Source organism: Eleginops maclovinus, chromosome 20 (genome assembly GCF_036324505.1).
Source record: "Eleginops maclovinus isolate JMC-PN-2008 ecotype Puerto Natales chromosome 20, JC_Emac_rtc_rv5, whole genome shotgun sequence".
Classification (NCBI taxonomy): Eukaryota; Metazoa; Chordata; class Actinopteri; order Perciformes; family Eleginopidae; genus Eleginops; species Eleginops maclovinus.
In genome coordinates, this window is record NC_086368.1 from 29,189,395 (window position 1) to 29,208,266 (window position 18,872).

General features: G+C 42.7%; 1 protein-coding gene and 1 long non-coding RNA gene across 3 annotated transcripts in view; one reads left to right on the forward strand and one right to left on the reverse strand.

Moving 5' to 3' along the window:
- rbpjl (recombination signal binding protein for immunoglobulin kappa J region-like) overlaps positions 1 to 18,872 on the reverse strand; it is a 25,887-nt gene continuing 7,015 nt past the window's right edge. For both annotated transcript variants that reach the window (XM_063912048.1, XM_063912049.1), the window contains 10 exons: positions 15,171 to 15,287; positions 14,003 to 14,073; positions 13,724 to 13,839; positions 12,228 to 12,402; positions 11,652 to 11,789; positions 10,831 to 10,943; positions 7,433 to 7,573; positions 6,845 to 7,000; positions 6,483 to 6,586; positions 1 to 652 (listed from right to left, as the gene is read on the reverse strand). In XM_063912048.1, coding sequence (XP_063768118.1) covers positions 352 to 652; positions 6,483 to 6,586; positions 6,845 to 7,000; positions 7,433 to 7,573; positions 10,831 to 10,943; positions 11,652 to 11,789; positions 12,228 to 12,402; positions 13,724 to 13,839; positions 14,003 to 14,073; positions 15,171 to 15,287 — 1,432 coding nt within the window. In that variant the 3' untranslated portion in view covers positions 1 to 351. The remainder of the gene's footprint in view (positions 653 to 6,482; positions 6,587 to 6,844; positions 7,001 to 7,432; positions 7,574 to 10,830; positions 10,944 to 11,651; positions 11,790 to 12,227; positions 12,403 to 13,723; positions 13,840 to 14,002; positions 14,074 to 15,170; positions 15,288 to 18,872) is intronic.
- Positions 9,598 to 11,563, forward strand: LOC134883597 (uncharacterized). Its single transcript, XR_010168294.1, has 3 exons — positions 9,598 to 9,659; positions 10,843 to 10,923; positions 11,532 to 11,563. It is a non-coding gene; the product is annotated as an uncharacterized LOC134883597 (long non-coding RNA).

Below are 18,872 nucleotides of genomic sequence, written 5' to 3' on the forward strand. Positions count from 1 at the left end.
TGATTTAATATGAGTAACCGCAGACTCACACTTATCACGCGTATAATTACAATGAATTTTGATTTTAACAAAAGTTTTAATTACACAAAAGCCAAATCTATAATCGAATGTACCTCAGTTATTGATTTAGGTACCATAGTTGCTTACTTCATTGTACAAATCAGTATTGAAATTATGTTCCTATCATTTTCTTTGCAGGACTTTTCTTTATTTCCATCATTAAAATGTTATATTCTGGTGCAATAATCCTCGAAGATGAAGAGGATGAAGAAGGAAAATTGTCCTCCAGGAACAGGCATCCAGTTCTTTGAGAATCCAACAGCAGTCTCTGCTCCATCATCGCCCTGAGGTCTAGCTCTGCATGAACAGGTGGAAGTTGGCTCTGGTGAACTCCTGGTGGATGGTCTCCAACAGGACGTCCTCCTGCTGGCCACCCTCCGTCCCCCCCTCTCTCTTCCCTCCCCCTGGCGCTCCTCGGCTGGGCGGCGAGGGCTGCAGCTCGGGGGTGTAGGTGAAGCTGAAGGACGTCCGGTAGATCAGGCCGTCCGATCGGATGAGAGCCAGAGGGACGGTGAGGACTCGACGCAGACATCTCCATCCGTCGCTGAACACGGAGATGTCTGGGACGACGCAGAGCAGAGACTTGGGAGACCTGAGAGGGAAAACAGAGATTAAAGAAAGGAGATGTGGGTGTCTGGGAGGTCTCAATGTCCCAGAAAAACAGGAGCAATTCCAGTCAAATGTTATGTTTTTCACTGTAACTAGTGTGCACAGGACGTGTGTATTAAACATCTTTCATATGGTGCATCTAGGAGTCTAAAAACCCGGAAAAGGCTCACCGTTTTACTACTTCCTGTTCCCTCATCTCCACGTTTTTTTGAACACGTTAGCCTGAAATAAGGTCTGTGGTTAACATAAGACATTTTAATAGTTGCTCTTGTATAACTGGACTCAAACTCACATTGTACATTTATATTCAATTGAATATTCCATTCCTCACACACTTAATGTTTACAATATCCTGCTTCATATTTCCTTTACATTTTTATTCTGACTTGCTATTGCTATGCTATTTTATTTCTACTGAGATGTTTACATTTTGATTGTTTATTTCTAGTGTTTTCATTTCTCTAATGTTCAATGCCTCATCTTTTTATGCTGCTGCAATGCAAACCTCTCCCAATTCAATAAAGTACTTCTTATCTTCTTTTAGTTTTGTTCTACGACAGAGGTCCTCAACCACCAGTCCGTGGGTCATTTGGTACCGAAACAGAAAGATTGAATAAGAAAATAGTCTTCAGGGTGTTTTAATTTAAAGAATGACCGATTGCATCCGTCTGTGTGTCTCTTCACAAGACGCTCGTCTCAGTCAGGTGATTCTTTTACTTCAAAGAATGAAGACCCAAAGCTAGCAACAGGTGGCTTTAGATGTACCGTATGTTTCAGACAAAAACTCTTGATTAAAATCAAGGCAGAATATCACTGAAAACCCTGCTTCCATTCCAACATTTATCCCTGAAACACCTTGAGGGCTGGTCTATGAAAACATTGTCTCACATGATATGTGCATTTACCCTTTAGAAATCTCAGTGGTGTTAGTATGTGCAGCTTCAAACAGAACGTTTCAGGTATTATAATCAACTGATGACCAAAAATCCAACAGGGAAAATCTCAGATATCAATTATCGGACTTCAATACCAATGACAACCAGCACCCACTTCACGCCTTGAATTCAGGATCAGTTTTCTGGACACCACGGAAGTACCCCCCCCAACAGATGCCAGGACAATGGCAGAACCGCTGTGAGAATAATCAATATATCAAATGTTACTATGTGCTTGATTATGTAATTAGCCTAGCCAAAGAACTGTTATGAGATATGTTATAAAGGATGTTAATTGGTTAGGTCTGTCTTTGAGGGCGACTGAAGTGCTAAGAGGCATGGATCCCCCCCACCGCCGATGTTAGCCAACGGAAGAATACCAAATATGAGGGGGAATATAAAACAGGAGAAAGCGGAACGGTCTCTTTTATCCATGCAACTGGTAGACAGATAAGTGCTTTATGTGGACTGAGGATCAGTGACAGAGGAACCACAGCTGTGTTCCCTTGTAGACCTACTACACTATTGCATTATTAAATACTGTTAAACTTAAACTAGAAGCTTCCTGGTCTACTTCAGACCTGCTCTTGGTCTTCAAACAAAGAACATCTCAACACCGCCAGTGGAACAGCCTTGGCAGCCAAACATCCCAATGGGCGGCGAGAGGCATCACCCCAGACGAATGTGTACTGGCTACGACCAACCTCGGTCTGTCTGGAAAACAATAAAAGTGCTATAGAAGATGGCTGGAGACGAGCTAGAAAAAGGAAAGCTGCCGTACACATGTAGGTAATCTTCTGTCCAAATCCAGGACACGTTACAACCCTGGACTTTGGTGTCTGGAGATCTCCGGTTGCATTTTCATATTCTTGAAAAGCATTCTGAGCCGTGTATCGTGTATGGAAAATGCTCTAAAGATGTAATTTAACAATATTTCTGTTCGAAGATGAGAAAGATGTGTGGAACGAGGAAGGAAACTAATGATTTTGATTATTGACTTTTAATAATCTGCCCTTCTGTTGACTTTTCTGAGGCTTTGCAGGATGCAACAATAACAACAACGGTGCAAAAATAAACTAGCAGATCATTTCATGCCACAGACTAAACACGGCTCTGTGGTTGATATGAAACTCCGGCGAGCAGCAGAGACTTTCAAAGCCCTCTTATACATTCCTCTCTATATATATAAAAGGTATTGCATTCAAACCTCCACTACTCCTGTGGATTGCATGGCGGTGAAGGATCGAGTTCCTAATTGGCTGCAGCCTCTCGTACAAACAGCACATTGTGGATGTTGTATAAATACGGCTTTCCTCTCGCCGCTGCTGATGGAGGAGTATTTGACCCTGACTTACGATGCCTCAGCACTTTGCTGTGGGGTCTGAGGTGCCGTCTGACGTCAGAGAGGCTGTTTTGATCCACGATGCGTCACCTGAGATTTTGAGAGGGGGGCGCCTGGATCTCGAGTTTCTGTAACTCACAGTAAGAGAGGTGATTGTTGCCTGAAAAGCTCCTCTAAGGGATGTTGATAAAACATCCTTTGTGCTTCTCGGGACTCTCAAAACGTATGAATACAGGAACGTTCGGAGAGCTAAAGTCATGACTGTCGAAGATATTTTTAGTCAAACTTGTTGGAAAAATGTTTGCCTTCTTTCCCCACATCAAGTCCAGGAGATTCTGTGACCAACAAAGCCACAAAGTTGTGTCAAAGTCAATGGTTATTGAATAGTTTTTCAGTGTTAGCCTGAAATAAATGAAGAGATTTTAATGTTTAGTTCAACAGCATAAAATACGTCAGTATACAAGTGTCTGAATTCGATGACTCAACGTCATCGCTCCCAACATTAGCCTCCTTTAGCTTAACGGTGGTGACGTGAAGTCATGTGACCGTGCTGTAGTTCCTTTATAGCCCAACATTAGCCTCCTTTAGCTTGACGGTGGTGACGTGAAGTCATGTGACCGTGCTGTAGTTCCTTATGTAGCCCAACATTAGCCTCCTTTAGCTTAGCGGTGGTGACGTGAAGTCATGTGACCGTGCTGTAGTTCCTTTATAGCCCAACATTAGCCTACTTTAGCTTAGCGGTGGAGACGTGAAGTCATGTGACCGTGCTGTAGTTCCTTTATAGCCCAACATTAGCCCCCTTTAGCTTAGCGGTGGTGACGTGAAGTCATGTGACCGTGCTGTAGTTCCTTTTGTAGCCCAACATTAGCTGCCTTTAGCTTAGCGGTGGTGACGTGAAGTCATGTGACCGTGCTGTAGTTCCTTTATAGCCCAACATTAGCCTCCTTTAGCTTAGCGGTGGAGACGTGAAGTCATGTGACCGTGCTGTAGTTCCTTTTGTAGCCCAACATTAGCCTCCTTTAGCTTAGCGGTGGAGACGTGAAGTCATGTGACCGTGCTGTAGTTCCTTTATAGCCCAACATTAGCCGCCTTTAGCTTAGCGGTGGTGACGTGAAGTCATGTGACCGTGCTGTAGTTCCTTTATAGCCCAACATTAGCCTCCTTTAGCTTAGCGGTGGAGACATGAAGTCATGTGACCGTGCTGTAGTTCCTTTATAGCCCAACATTAGCCGCCTTTAGCTTAGCGGTGGAGACGTGAAGTCATGTGACCGTGCTGTAGTTCCTTTATAGCCCAACATTAGCCGCCTTTAGCTTAGCACTATACTGTATCGTATGTTACATATTTTGACGTGTTGTGACAGTTCATGAGTTATACAAACACTTATTAGGCGTTCCTGAAGGCATTTCTCTGTCTCCAGCAGGACAGACTGTTGTTCTTTATGAAATTCCTCAACAAACAGCAAAAACACTGCTTTCAAATCCTGGGACAAATGAAATATCATTTGGGTCGAACGTGCTTGGTTGTGTAATATTCGGTGTGGAAGTGCCACTTAATTCGCAATAAAACTGGCTTTTATGAGCAGCCAGCTCCACCTGAGCAGTCTCACTTAAACTAAAATAAACTTTAATCTGCTCTTCGTGCCGCTGCTGTACAGCTGGTGCCTTTATAGCAGCACCTTACAGTCATAAATAAATAAAAACAGGGACGCACAACCTGATGGTTAAAGCAAAAATCCCCGTACAGAAACCAATCATGCAATCTTACATCACTGCAAGACTTGGCTGAGGGTCAACTTTTGGATTCAGAGGAACTGTAATAAAGTTCAGACTCCATAAAGTTATCCAGTTATACTGAACCTAGTATTGACTGTTGGACTGTAATAAAAGACAGCTTTGAGGTCGGCATACTTGTACCTATTTATTACTTTACTGATTCAAATTTGATCGCAAATCTGTCAATGTTCAAACCGGGTGTTCCCAAACATTTTTGGCTCAGATGTGAATGAGGATCATAGTTCAGGTGTGTATGAGTTGTTCCCCAATCATGCAAAATATTGTATTCAAATGAAGCCGAAATCACTCCAATAATTCACAGAGAAGCTTAAAATATTGAATTGAATAACAGAATTTCTCCCGTTATCTTTATATAAATGTGGAGTAAAATATAAACGACTGTCAGACACAAAGTATTTTCCCCTGTTGTCCCGCGTCTATAAAAGGCAGCCAGACAACAGTGCAGTCAATCAAATATAATAACACCTGTTGGTCTGTCTGCAGGTACTGTACTGTGTTTCTTTTAAGTTCCTTCAAGTTCTGTACTTAAGTACAATTTTGAGGTACTTGACTTTTTTCCATTATCTGCTACTTTGTACTTCTACTCCATTACAAATCAGGAATAAATGGCTGTACTTTTACTCTACTGCATTTATTTAATACTGTAGTTGCTAGGCAGATTAGGATCAATAATGTGAAATATAATGAATCCTTAAATTTAATGATCAATCATTATAAAACATATCAGAGATATTATTCTGAAATGGACCAATCAGACAATGACTACTTTTACTGTCGCTACTTTAAGTACATTTAGATGAGAGTACTTTCTACTTTCACTGGAGGAACATTTAGAATACTTTCACTGTGACAGAGTATTCCTACACTCTGGTACTTCTACTTTACTCAAGTACAAGACCTGAGTACTTCTACTTTACTCAAGTACAAGACCTGAGTACTTCTACTTTACTCAAGTACAAGACCTGAGTACTTCTACTTTACTCAAGTACAAGAACTGAGTACTTCTACTTTACTCAAGTACAAGATCTGAGTACTTCTACTTTACTCAAGTACAAGATCAGAGTACTTCTACTTTACTCAAGTACAAGATCTGAGTACTTCTACTTTTACTCAAGTACAAGACCTGAGTACTTCTACTTTTACTCAAGTACAAGACCTGAGTACTTCTACTTTACTCAAGTACAAGATCTGAGTACTTCTACTTTTACTCAAGTACAAGACCTGAGTACTTCTACTTTACTCAAGTACAAGACCTGAGTACTTCTACTTTTACTCAAGTACAAGACCTGAGTACTTCTACTTTACTCAAGTACAAGATCTGAGTACTTCTACTTTACTCAAGTACAAGATCAGAGTACTTCTACTTTACTCAAGTACAAGATCTGAGTACTTCTACTTTTACTCAAGTACAAGACCTGAGTACTTCTACTTTACTCAAGTACAAGACCTGAGTACTTCTACTTTACTCAAGTACAAGACCTGAGTACTTCTACTTTACTCAAGTACAAGATCTGAGTACTTCTACTTTACTCAAGTACAAGACCTGAGTACTTCTACTTTTACTCAAGAACAAGACCTGAGTACTTCTACTTTTACTCAAGTACAAGATCTGAGTACTTCTACTTTACTCAAGAACAAGATCTGAGTACTTCTACTTTTACTCAAGTACAAGACCTGAGTACTTCTACTTTTACTCAAGAACACGATCTGAGTACCTCTACTTTGTTTTTGTGTTTCCTCACTTGAACATGGTCTCAGCCTCGCTGTTTCCGAACCACACTTTGAGATGAGGGCTGAAGTTTTCTCCGTAGACCTCCAGCATGGCGACGTGTCCACCGCCATTTACCTGCAACACATACACACACACACACACACACACACACACACACACACACACACACACACACACACACACACACACACACACACACACACACACACACACACACACACACACACACACACACACACACACACAGCGTTGAGATGGGGTCAACATTCTGAATTTTTGGAGGAACGGTTACCCTGTTTAAGATCCCCCTGACTCCCAGTTGAAGCGACTGGTTAGGGGCAGTCCACACTACCTAACCCCAGTATGACTCACCTCTAACCCGCAGATGACGGGAAAAGGAGTGACAGGAGTCTGGATGCAGGAGGAGCCCTGATTGAAGGTGAACTCCACCACCTCCACCCCGATGATGGTCCAGCAGGAGCCGTCGTTCAGACCCACTCTGAGGGGGTCGGTCAGGCTGGGGGAGGCCTGGAGAGAAGGGAGGAGGAGAGGGTAGAGGAGGAGGAGAGGATGGAGTAGGCCGAGGAGAGGATAGAGAAGAAGTTTGAGAAAGGAGGATAGGAAGTAGGATACATTTGATGAGGTAGCAGAGAAAAGAAAGGACTTTTGAGAAGGAGGTGGAGTTTGAGGAGGAAGTAGAGGAAAGAAAGGACTTTTGGGAAGTTTGAGAAAGAGGAGAGGAAGTCTGAGAAGGAAAGGGAGTTTGATGCGGAAGTAGAGGAAGGAAGGACTTTTTAGAAGAAGGAGGAGAGGAAGTTTAAGAAGGAGGATGAAGGAGAAGTGTGATGAGAGATAAAGGAAAGGAAAGGACTTTTGATGGAGGAGAGGAAGGAGGTGAAGTTTGAGGAGGAGGTGAGGAAGTTTGGGAAGGAGGAAAGAGGGAAAGAGAGGGAGTCCCACCTGGTGCTGTATGATGGCGTCGTTGGACAGACACAAGTAAGCGTTGGGATCGTCTCTGAACTGAAAGGCACATTTATGGAGCTGAGACACCGGCTCGTCCACGTCCAGGATGGCGTGCTGCTTGTTCACCTTACGGATCACCTGGAGACCAAAAAGAGTCTTGTGTGTTAGCATGTGAGCTAATTAGCACTCAAATCAGGTTAAATTGAGCAATGTCACCAAAGATATTAAAGGAATACTTCATCCATAACATTGCTGATACATTTTTCTCCTCCACAATCAACGATCAATCAAAAAACTGAGGAAAGGTTCAAGAAGTTAAGTAATTATTTCTGGGATTTACACCAAACCCACCACCTTCTTTTAACAGAAATAGAAGCTATTTAGTTTTGAGAAAAGGAGACAATGGCAGTGTTTCAAATCAGAGGAAAAACACCTTTGGGGCAATGCTGTATTTTGTATTGACCCAATGATACTAGGGTTTATGAAGGAGGAGAGGAAGTTTGAGAAAGGAGAGGAAGGAGAAGGAGGAGAGGAAGGAGGAGAAGTTTGATGAGGAAGTAGAGGATGACAGGACTTTTGAGAAGAAGGAGAAGGAGGAGAGGAAGTTTGAGAAGGACAGGACGTTTGAGAAGGAGAGGAAGGAACAGAAAGAGGAGAGGAAGTTTATGAAGGAGTTGAGGAAGTTTGAGAAGAAGGAAAGGAAGTTTGAGAAGAAATACAGGAGGAAGAGAAAGAGGAGAGGAAGTTTGAGAAGGAGGGGAGGAAATGTATAAAGGAGGAGAGGACGTTTGAGAAGAGAGGAAGGAGGAGATGTTTTGATGAGGACTTTGAGAAAGGAAAATACTTTTGAGAAGAAGGAGAGGAAGTACATGAAGGAGCCTTGCTCAAGGGCACCACAGCAGAGCCTAGAAGGTGAACTGGGACCTCTCCAAGTAGCAGTCCACTTTCCATATTTCAAGTCTGTTCGGGGACTTGAACCGGCAACCCTACGATTCCCAGTCCAAGCCCCTACTGACTGAGCCACTGCTGGACAGAGGAAGTTTGAGAAGGAGAAGAAGTTTAAGGAGGAGGAAAAAGTCAAAGTAAAAAACACCTTTGGGGCAATACTGTATTTTGGATTAACCCAATGATAATATGGAATTTGGTATCATTAATTAACCTGTCAACTAGTGCTGCACTTCAACATTTAGCTGAGACCGCTAGCGAACTGTTGGGTGATTTTAAGGAGCTGCGTGACTTGCATAACACCAGGTGGTCCGCAAAGAGAATAGCTTCTGGTATCTCCGGACCTTGAGAACTTTACTTTGCTATATAGAAACTCATTAAAGTCTTTCCCCGGCTGCTGATCCAGCTCAACGTTTGGGTCTGCAGCCCCCGACCACAGCCCAGAGACTCTCTGCTCATCGGGCAGGAAGAACTCTTCAAACAAACGGAGCAGAAAAAGGCCTCCTCTGCAACAACATGGAGAGGCGTGTAGGTTTACCCTCGGCAGACACCGCGGACACAGCTGAGCGTGTTATGACAGCAGGAGCAGGAAGGGTCTGCTCAGCAGCGTTTGTCTAACTTTAACTTAAAGACGAGGTCGGGCTCAACAATAACAGCAGTTTCTGGGATTAGCAGGTTAGGTAACATCTGTAAGAGATTCAGCCTCAGAGAGGGGCAGGGTAATCAAGACGTGTTTATTCACTCTTCTGCAGAAGGTAAGGGTTTGATGCCAGAGTTTAAACTCAGAATAAATGTGTTGATCATCTAGCTTTAGTTTACCGAGGAGACGATAACTACATCTGTGAGGATATATCTGTCTTTCACCTGCATTTCTGTCCATGAACAAGAGGACACCAAATAATTACATGGCTTTAAAAGACTGTTGCAAGTCGACCCGGAAGTAAGCTGCAAACGGGTTCCCTCGACAAAAAAGCAATGTGATTTCTCGGTAGGATTTTGGAATAATGTAAAACATAACATCTGTGGAAAACAAACCTGTTTGATAAAAGCACGTTTTGTTCAGCCGGATAATCTCCACATGTCTACCCTCCTTTTATCATTTCCGAAGCATAAACCTAATCGCCAGTGAAGAGTTTATCACCGGCCACTAGAGGGCAGTGTCACTGCTGTCGCTGCCCGGTTATGCCGTGCTCTGACCCGGTAGTGCCCAGCGGCCATTGTAGTTCAAACATTGTTCATTCACTCCGCCTCGAGTTGAGACGTTCGTCCACTCATTCATGTAAGACTGTTTCCACTATTATATTATACTATATATATATTATACTGTTATACTACTATACTCTGTTTCGTGGTATATATTTGTGTTGATTAAATTGCATGGATGTAATACTTTGTCAGCTTATCTTGCTGCATTGTCTGTTTCAGGGTGTCGTCATCCTTGTCAATAAATTACCGAAACTGACATTGAGGAGTGTGTTTCTTCAGCCAGAAGCAAAATGCTAACGTTATGCTACAAACGAACTACAGAGGAGTACAGCGGGGTCGCACGACATCAACGTCACGGCAACTTAAGATCCTTTCAACTGACTTTCGCTTGCGTATTTTAACGAAGCTTTTCCTTTTAGCCACACTGAGTTTAACTAGAAGTTATGGCTGTTTCAATTACCGGGGGGGGGGGGGGTTATTTCATGTCGGAGAACAAAACGTGATCCGTCTCTTGAATTTGTGTCAACTACAGACCTTATTTCCAGCTAAAAAATGCTACGGAGAAATCCCACTGACTCTGAGACGAGGGAACCGGAAGTGATAACATGCTGACTCACTTCCGGGTCTTAGGACTCGTTCCTCATCGCTGAATTCACCAAAGAAGTTAAAGGACTACTTCACACAAACATATTGAAGTTAAAGGAATACCAAAACAGCAGTGGCAGTTCTAGATGTTATGAGAGGGGCACAATCAAGTTGTATTAAAAAGACAAAGACTGTATAAAGTCATTGCGCAATATAAGCACATTAACTGATATTTGTTTCTGTAACTTTGAGTCTCAGTTCTTTGTTTCAGTCGCTATTTTTTAGTTTTTGCTTTATTAACAATTGTATTAAATGAGGTAATCAGTATTTCCTGCAGCACTGAATACAAGGCAATGAGTCTCTGCTGTGCATCAGGGCCTCTGAAGTTTTCTCCTCTGGAATTTCACACTACAGGAACAATATCCAGACGACTTTTGGTGATTTTTAGTCTGTCAACATCTAGGGTTGACTCTTAGTTGAAGTAAAAAAGAAACAGAACAACTGTTTCATCGGGAACACCGGATAAAAACCTTATTTACTAGATCTAAAATGTTAATTTCCCACACTTTAAAAACCTGTTTTCATCAGGAAACACGTTACTTTCTGTGAACTAAAGCTGTGTGTGTGTGTGTGTGTGTGTGTGTGTGTGTGTGTGTTACCATGGGTGGCAGAGCGACTCCTGACTCGCTGCACACCAACTGGACCACACAGCCGTAACAGATGAAGCCGTCGCTCAGCACGAAGTCGCCGTGGTCAGCATGCTGGTCCTCCACTACACACACACACACACACACACACACACACACACAAAGATATTAATCACTTCAATCACACTTTATAGCATTTTGTCCAACAGAAAACATTTATTTGTTGCTATTTTAGTATACTTTCGTACCAACTATCTGTGTGTGTGTGTGTGCGTACGTGTGTGTGTGTGTGTGTGTGTGTGTGTGTGTGTGTGTGTGTGTGTGTGTGTGTGTGTGTGTGTGTGTGTGTGTGTGTGTGTGTGTGTGTGTGTGTGTGTGTGTGTGTGTGTGTGTGTGTGTGTGTGTGTGTGTGTGTGTGGAATGATAGTAGAGACTGCAGCTGGATGAATGACGGAGGTTTGGGTTGAGCTGGTGGGAGGTCTGTGTGTTAAATAAATAACCTCACAGATCTTTCCAGAGGTGTGTGAGGGAACCCTCCTCACACACTGACTGCGTTTATGCTGACTGCTACCCAACGTACTTGATGACACTGTGTCTTTTAAAACACTCTGAGCTACACGTGTCAGATGGATGCAGATTTGATGTAGAAGCAGGTACACACACATCGGGAATTGCCTCGTATTCATCGACTAATCTAGGTATTTCTTTGGCAGCGTCTCTTGTATCAGGGTTGGGAGGAGCTACCCATCATGCACTGGGCAAAAGGTGAGGTGAAGAACATATACAGTAATGCTCATTCTCAGGTACATATTAGTATACACACACTCTCGTACCCAGAGTGATGGTGAAGGCGGTCCACTGTCTGGGGCTGGCGATGAAAGCTCCTCTGTCCACGGAGAGGTAGCGCGTGCTGACCGTCTGCGAGCGCAGGCGGTTAAACAAAGCCACTCTGGAACACGACGAGATGCACACTGGAAACACACACACACACACACACACACACACATACACACACACACACACACACAGAGGGATACTGTAAGACGAGGTCTCAGAGTGACATCGGTTTTCTGCCCGCAGGAATGTGCATTTTATTGGATGACCATCGGAGCATCATTTGCATGTGGTTAGACACACACACACACACACACACACACACACACACACACACACACACACACACACACACACACACAGGCTTTTGGAGGTCCATCCCTAAGTCTCTGTGTATTTTTTCTTGCACATATCCTCACTTAGTCTTTGCTGATAGACGTTGGTCAGTGTTCAGGTGTCAGTGTGCCCTGGATGTTTGATATCAACACATTTATTGCCACATATAGGAAGTTAATAACTCATCGTGGTCAAATCTGACGCCCAACGAGGCTCGGCGCGTTGGTGATTGGACTCACGGTCGGCGTTCTTCATGGACTGTCTCTTCTGCGACGGTTTGGAGATGACTTTGATCATCCGGCTCTGAAACGAACCCACCTCCAGTCTGTTTCCCAGGAAGAGACGCAGCAGCAGGCAGAAGTGTTTCCTCTTGTCCTGGTCGGAGATGAACAGGGACTTGGCCGAGGCAAACATCTGAAACACAGAGAGTGTGAAAAAAAACACGATGAAACGAAGACGAAGACAACTCCTATGAATTTAAGAAACTGGGATGAAAATGTTCCTCTATTTTCTTCAACGTCAATCAAATTGAACTCATATATAGCACAGTGCACGCTTTATAACATGCAACACAACGTGCTTTACATAGGAAGGACATGCTATAATAAACGAAAGCAATTCACAATATACAAGAGGAAAATCTCAAGGAATATTGTGCACATGAAGACCTTCATAAGCCGTGTCCTTAAAGGTGTATAAAGCTTACAGATAACCAGTACCCATTGAATATATGTGTCAGAAATACTGGAAAATATCCTTCTCAGTTTTCAAAGTCGTAGCTTCAAATGTTTTCAAGTCAAAAATCCAAACTATTAACTTTAATATAATAAAATACAGAAAGATATTTCTTTACATGTTTGCATTAGATAAACATTGAACTGGTTGTAGATGTGTCTCCTGTGGATGCTTGCAGCTCGTCTCTGCACAGCGATGTGTGTGTCTTGTTTCCTCCCACAGTAAATGAGGAGACTGGTGAACACACACGTTGTGTTTACAGCAGCGTCGTTTTCCTGTCAGACACGACTGTTTGTCGAGTCCACAGTGGGAGTAATAAAGAGGCGATGGTCTGTCTGGGTAAACACACACCGAGCTGTCTGTCGCTCAGACACAACAGATCCAGAGCGCACCTATCAGCTGCTGATTTAAGAGCCTCTATCGACACGATTCACAGCCTGGCCTTTATTAAAGGGGCCTATCGGGCTTCAATGTTCAGAAAGCTCTTATTTCTCAGACTGCCTGTGCTGCAGCACCTCTTTTCACCCTCTGTCTGAAACCAGAGCCCAGTCTGCTCTGATTGGTCAGCTGTTGTGATTGGTGAAGCACTTAGAGATGTCCCGCCCCTTATTAGCCTATTGCTTACTGTGTTCCATAGTGATGTCATTCTGTCCTGGAGGTAAACAAAGTGAGAGCAACTTTGGGATTTTAGCCTCTGCAGACCATTTACTGACTCTATCCTGCACATGAATCTGGTTTCATCCACCGCCAAGGACACATGAGGACTACAGATAAAACAGATCTCTCGTTGTTTGGAGAGGAATTTAGGGGCTCATTTAACCGGGACAAAGGCCAGTTTGAATTTCCCGTAAATTGGTGCCTCTGTCCTCGAAGGAATGTGAGAGACAGGAGGAGACTTTGTGGACAGAGACAGTCAAACACAGAGGACAGGTATGTGCATGGCAATACATCAGACAAAAACACACACTCACACACACACACACACACACACTGTTCTCACCCTGGAGTTGGGCTGCTCGTTGAACACCAGCTTGTAAGCGTCGGCCTGAGACTGGCTGGTGGTGTCCAGACACATGTAGCCACACACTCGATACACAGCGTCTCCATAACCTGCCGCTGGAGCGAGACGACGAAGAGATGGGATAAAAGCAACAACGGAGGGATGAAGAGGAAGGAACAGAAGCATCTCAAACCCAGTTTCATCCTTGAATATGGGTTTGAAATGCTCTTCTTCTCGTCCACGTTTTTCCGTCTAAGATGTACTCGTGTGTCTCTTCACCTTTCAGATGGTTCTGCATGACTCTCCATCCAGGACCGCTGATGTAGACACAGGGCGGAGGACAGAAGAACCTGCGGACCGTGAGACAGTGCAGACTGTAACTGGAGAACATCAGCTGTATGGTGTGTGAGATGTTGTGAAGGTTAAAGGGACGTATCATGCTGCCCAGATCCTAAATGTGGGATTCAGTGGGAAATTCAGATTTAGCTCCCAATTACATGCAGGTTGATTAAAATATATCGCCTCCATTTGAGTATCTCCACCCCTGGTGAATACCAAAGGCCATTTACATGCTCAAAAACCTATGTTGCACACCATAGGAAAGGGAAACCCCCCTCAAAGCCTGATATGGGCCTCTTAGTGCCTTTTACTTCATTTTTATTTATGTTACTTTATATTTTGACTCAACTACATTTTGGAAAGCAATAGATAAATAACTATACTTTTGACTTATCAGAGAGCTGCCCAAAAAGCCTTTCTGATTCTGATTGTGTTGCTCTAAACTACAAGAGCACCGATGGTATGAAATGGTACCCACTTCCTGTCTCCTTGGCGGACCACGCAGCTAACAAACACATGAAGCATTATGAAAGTTAGCTAGGCGTTGGCGAACAATATGTAAACATTTCGATACCGTTCAACTAACCTGAGAGGTTTTTTTTGAGAGACATGTCAGGCCAATTGGTCCTGAAGAAAGCAAGTCTTTGTCCGTACAAATACGTCAATGTTTGGATGATACGGGTCCAATATATACTTTGGTGACTACTAGGCGAAATAATCTTGAATAATATGTGATCATTTTCACTTCTCTTTCAAGCCAATCAAAGCGAAGTTGGGTTTTCTGGGTTAGCCCCTTTTAAGAGACAATGGAGGGTTTCAGACGGAGGGTGATCAATGGTGTATTAAGACAGACAGCGTGGGAAAAATAATGGCTTTTTAACATTAAAGCATGTTCAGGTAGAAATCTGGAATACCTGAAGTAGAAAATAAGTATAATATCAAGGGTTTGAAAACATGATTTAATCAGCATTTAACTTTTCCTTCAGGGAAAGATCTGAAAACGTCTTCCCTCCACTGCCACCTCTTCCCCTTTCTAAGGACTGGTAGTGACCCTGGTTGCATGTTTAGGGTCAGGGTTGGAGTTAAAAGCACTGAATGATGGTCAAACCTCTTCTCGTTGCCGTAGGACTTCTGAGCGACCTTGGCGTGCAGGATGGTGACGCTCTGGTCAGCGTGAGCTTCTCTACCCTGTAACTGACAGCTCTGAAACCCCAGCTCCGCACTCCTGATTGGACGAGAAAAAGCCCTCAGTCAAGAACAACCATTTCAATCCATGTTCATCAGCCATCATCCAACTCTCAATCATATCCCTCCTGTCTCTAAATAACCTGATCATCAACAAGTTTAAATAAATCTGAAGCAGCAGACAAACCTAGTTACTGATCTTTGTATTGTGCACTAGTGGTGTACTGATAAACACACATCAACACATCAGAAGTCTGTCTCTGTGGAAGATATGGCTCCCAGTTCTTCCTCTGCTAAAGATATGTATATTTTATTCATTTATAGTTTAGATTATGGACGTAATTAATGTAACATCTCCTGTCGATATGTTAGCCATCATTTCAAGCCCTAAATATGACCATTTGTAAGTGGCCATGTTGTTTTGGGGAAACTTTTATGCAGAAAATGAACTTTGCTGGACTAAAAACACACTCTCTGAAAGGGTTGAGGTGAAAATAGCATCGCAATAACATCAAAGCTGCGACAATGACCTGTCAATCACACCGTCCTGAATCATAGGCGGCTTTTTCGTCTATTTAACTCCAAAACAGACCATCATTTACCATATGAACACCATGCTGTACTGGAGAAGACTTGAAACTACAGATTGAGATCATAAATTAACTGTGAAAATGTTTACTGAGGGAATAAATCACGTTTGAAGTGAGGTCATTTTCTCATAGACTTCTATACAATCTGACCTTCATCTGCAACCATTGGAGTCGCCCCCTGCTGGCCATTAGACAGAATGCAGGTCAAAGAATCAGAAATACTGTAAATTATATCAAATAAGATTAGATTAAATTAAATACCTAAAGCAGGGGAGCCCAAACTTTTTTCCCCCTGGGCCACAATCTGAAAAACGTACGAAGAGCTGGGCTCACTGGAGGTGAGGTATATTGCCTCATAAGTTAGCTAAATCAATCAGATGTAGGTCAATTATTGTTGATACTTTAAAATCCTTTAAGAAAACCAACGGCCTACAACATAGCTCTCCATAGGGGTTCATTTATTTTGTGAGCAGCAGCTTAACCCCTAAAACAGAATCTTCACATTGGTTATAATGAGAGGAACGAGGAAGGGTATTTGTGAGGCTTGTTACGAGCTACAGCTAAAAATACTTTCAACTTTGACACAATTTATTTGAAAAGTGCACTTATTAACACACACAATGTATTTGGACATATATATTTAAGAAGTACAATATAAGAAAACTGAAGTTTCGGGTTGGGGCCATATTCCATTATACTGTGGAATTTGCTGAGGGCCGTAGTTTGGACACCCCTGGTCTAAAGTGAATGGAACGGTAATGTGTTCACTTTGCTTCTAAAACTGAAGAACTCCTGTATTTTCCGTACAGTGTTGGATATCCACAAGTGTTTTAAAAGTCAAAATGAACAAAGCGATGCAACACCGACAAGAGGAAGTGATTAAAGTGGGGAGTGAGAGTACGTACCCCCGGTAATAAATACTTACTGTACTTTCTTTTGAGTTCCTCTCGAGGACACATAAAGTCCCTCAGACTAAACACCTCCAGACACTCGTTTCCATAATGGACTTGGTAGCGGGGACATAAATAAAGACGTGCCTAACATAGTTTCAGACGGTAACACTGCATTAGTGACACATTAAACAACAAGAGGGTTATTTTAACATCTGGAAAGTGGTCTGGTGTTCTGACGGAGGGACACCAGAGGCACAGAGTGAGTGGAATACATGAAGACAATGTGCAGACAATACAATCAAACAGATTCCTGTTATTTTACAGCAGAGTGAATGTTCACTGTGCCAGGAAGACTAACAGAGCTGCAGGTAAACATTACAGAATTTGGGTATGGTAGCTTTTCACATGTAAGAAATTTGCTTTGGTGTACTGGTGCATATCAAAAACATGAAAGCAAGTATTTTAAAAAATATGTAAAATGTTATGTAAAACAAATATAATATATAATATCAATGAAAATGGAAGATCCTAATTGTAAAAAGTCCAGCGTAAAGCACATTAGTGTCCGAAAACTGTCAGATTTCATGCCAATAATTCAGAAAACATGTAATAATTCATATAATAAAACCTCTTATTTCTCGTTCCAGGTTGTCATGCATTTGTTTCCTGAATCTAAACTTCTGTTTTTGTGTTTTCCCCAAAAAAGTAAATAACAGATCTTTAAACTTGGGATTATGATTGTGATTAACGCCATTAATCGATTGACGGCTCGAAGGAAAACACGTTTCATTTGCATTTAACTCAAATAAATCCCGTTTGCCATTTTTAAATTGATGAACAGTCGTAGTATTTTCCTCTCCAGCCGTTAACTCTCACAGAGGTTCATGAATGCAGAGCGGAGCGACGGCTCCTTGTAAGGAGGAACGTCTGCGGCCGTATACTGACTGTTTTGTTCGTACATGAGGGGATCCCACTGACCCGGCACACCTCCACAGGTCAGGGTTCAGGGGTCACACTCGGATGGCTCTGTGTGTGTGTGTGTGTGTGTGTGTGTGTGTGTGTGTGTGTGTGTGTGTGTGTGTGTGTGTGTGTGTGTGTGTCTGTCTGTCTGTTCAGTCACCAGAGTGGCAGCAGAAGTCTAAATTAGACCTTCTCCTCTTCAAAGGTTAGAGGTCAGTGTGTCGGGAGTTTAGAGCTTCTGGCATTTCACACCGGGAACACAGAATGGACAGAAAGAAAGAAAGAAAAAGGGAGGAAGGGGTGAGGAGAAGGGTGAAGGGGGGGGAGAGAATGCACTTTCACCTCCAAAAAAGTACATCTTCAGGGCCGGAAGTTGAGAGCTGAAATGACTACAATCATGTCTAGTTTAGTTAGAGAGTGCGGCTCAGCAGGTGTTCATTTAGGGACCAGCACTCAAACACGTTGGGCTTTTCTGAAGATGAGGTGCTGCTGTTCTGAGTGAATTTCCTCAGGGTTTGTTACACTTATTGAGTCAATTTGGATAAAGGGTCATATAAATGAAATGTAGCAGCAGTGGAAGAAGCATTCAGATCCTTTCCTGCAGTGAAAGTGCTAACAACACCTATGAAAATAAGTCCTGCACTCAAAAGCAGAGGTGGGATGTAATCAAGCCATCCATCTTCTCCCGCTTTTCCGTCAGGGTCGCGGAGGTAACAGCTCAAGCACATTTTGTAAAGTGCCGTCCTTTAACACAAACTTGGTTATCTCTATCTCTCTATCTGGCGACCGGAAGAACTCATCTCCTGACCCAAATATGTTAAAAACCCACTGATTTAGAATAAAGAACAATAACTCATTTGCACTTTTTGGTACGTCTTTTCTCTAAACTCCAAACGTAATTGCCTCGGAGGATCATGGGAGTTGTAGTCTGGTTAGGAGGGTAACAACAGTGATTAAAGCAGTTCATCATCTGGTTAAATATAGAGGTAAAAAGGAGTAAGATGTATGGTAAAACTGTGGCTTAAAACTGGATAAAAAGTCAGTTCATGACAGCTTCTGTACACAAAGGGAGACTTCTACTACTTTTACTGAAACTACACAACTCTGCTGAATATATCACAAAGGGATAGACATTTTAATAATATACCTTTAAGTTTAGTCAAAGATCCCAATAAACACAAC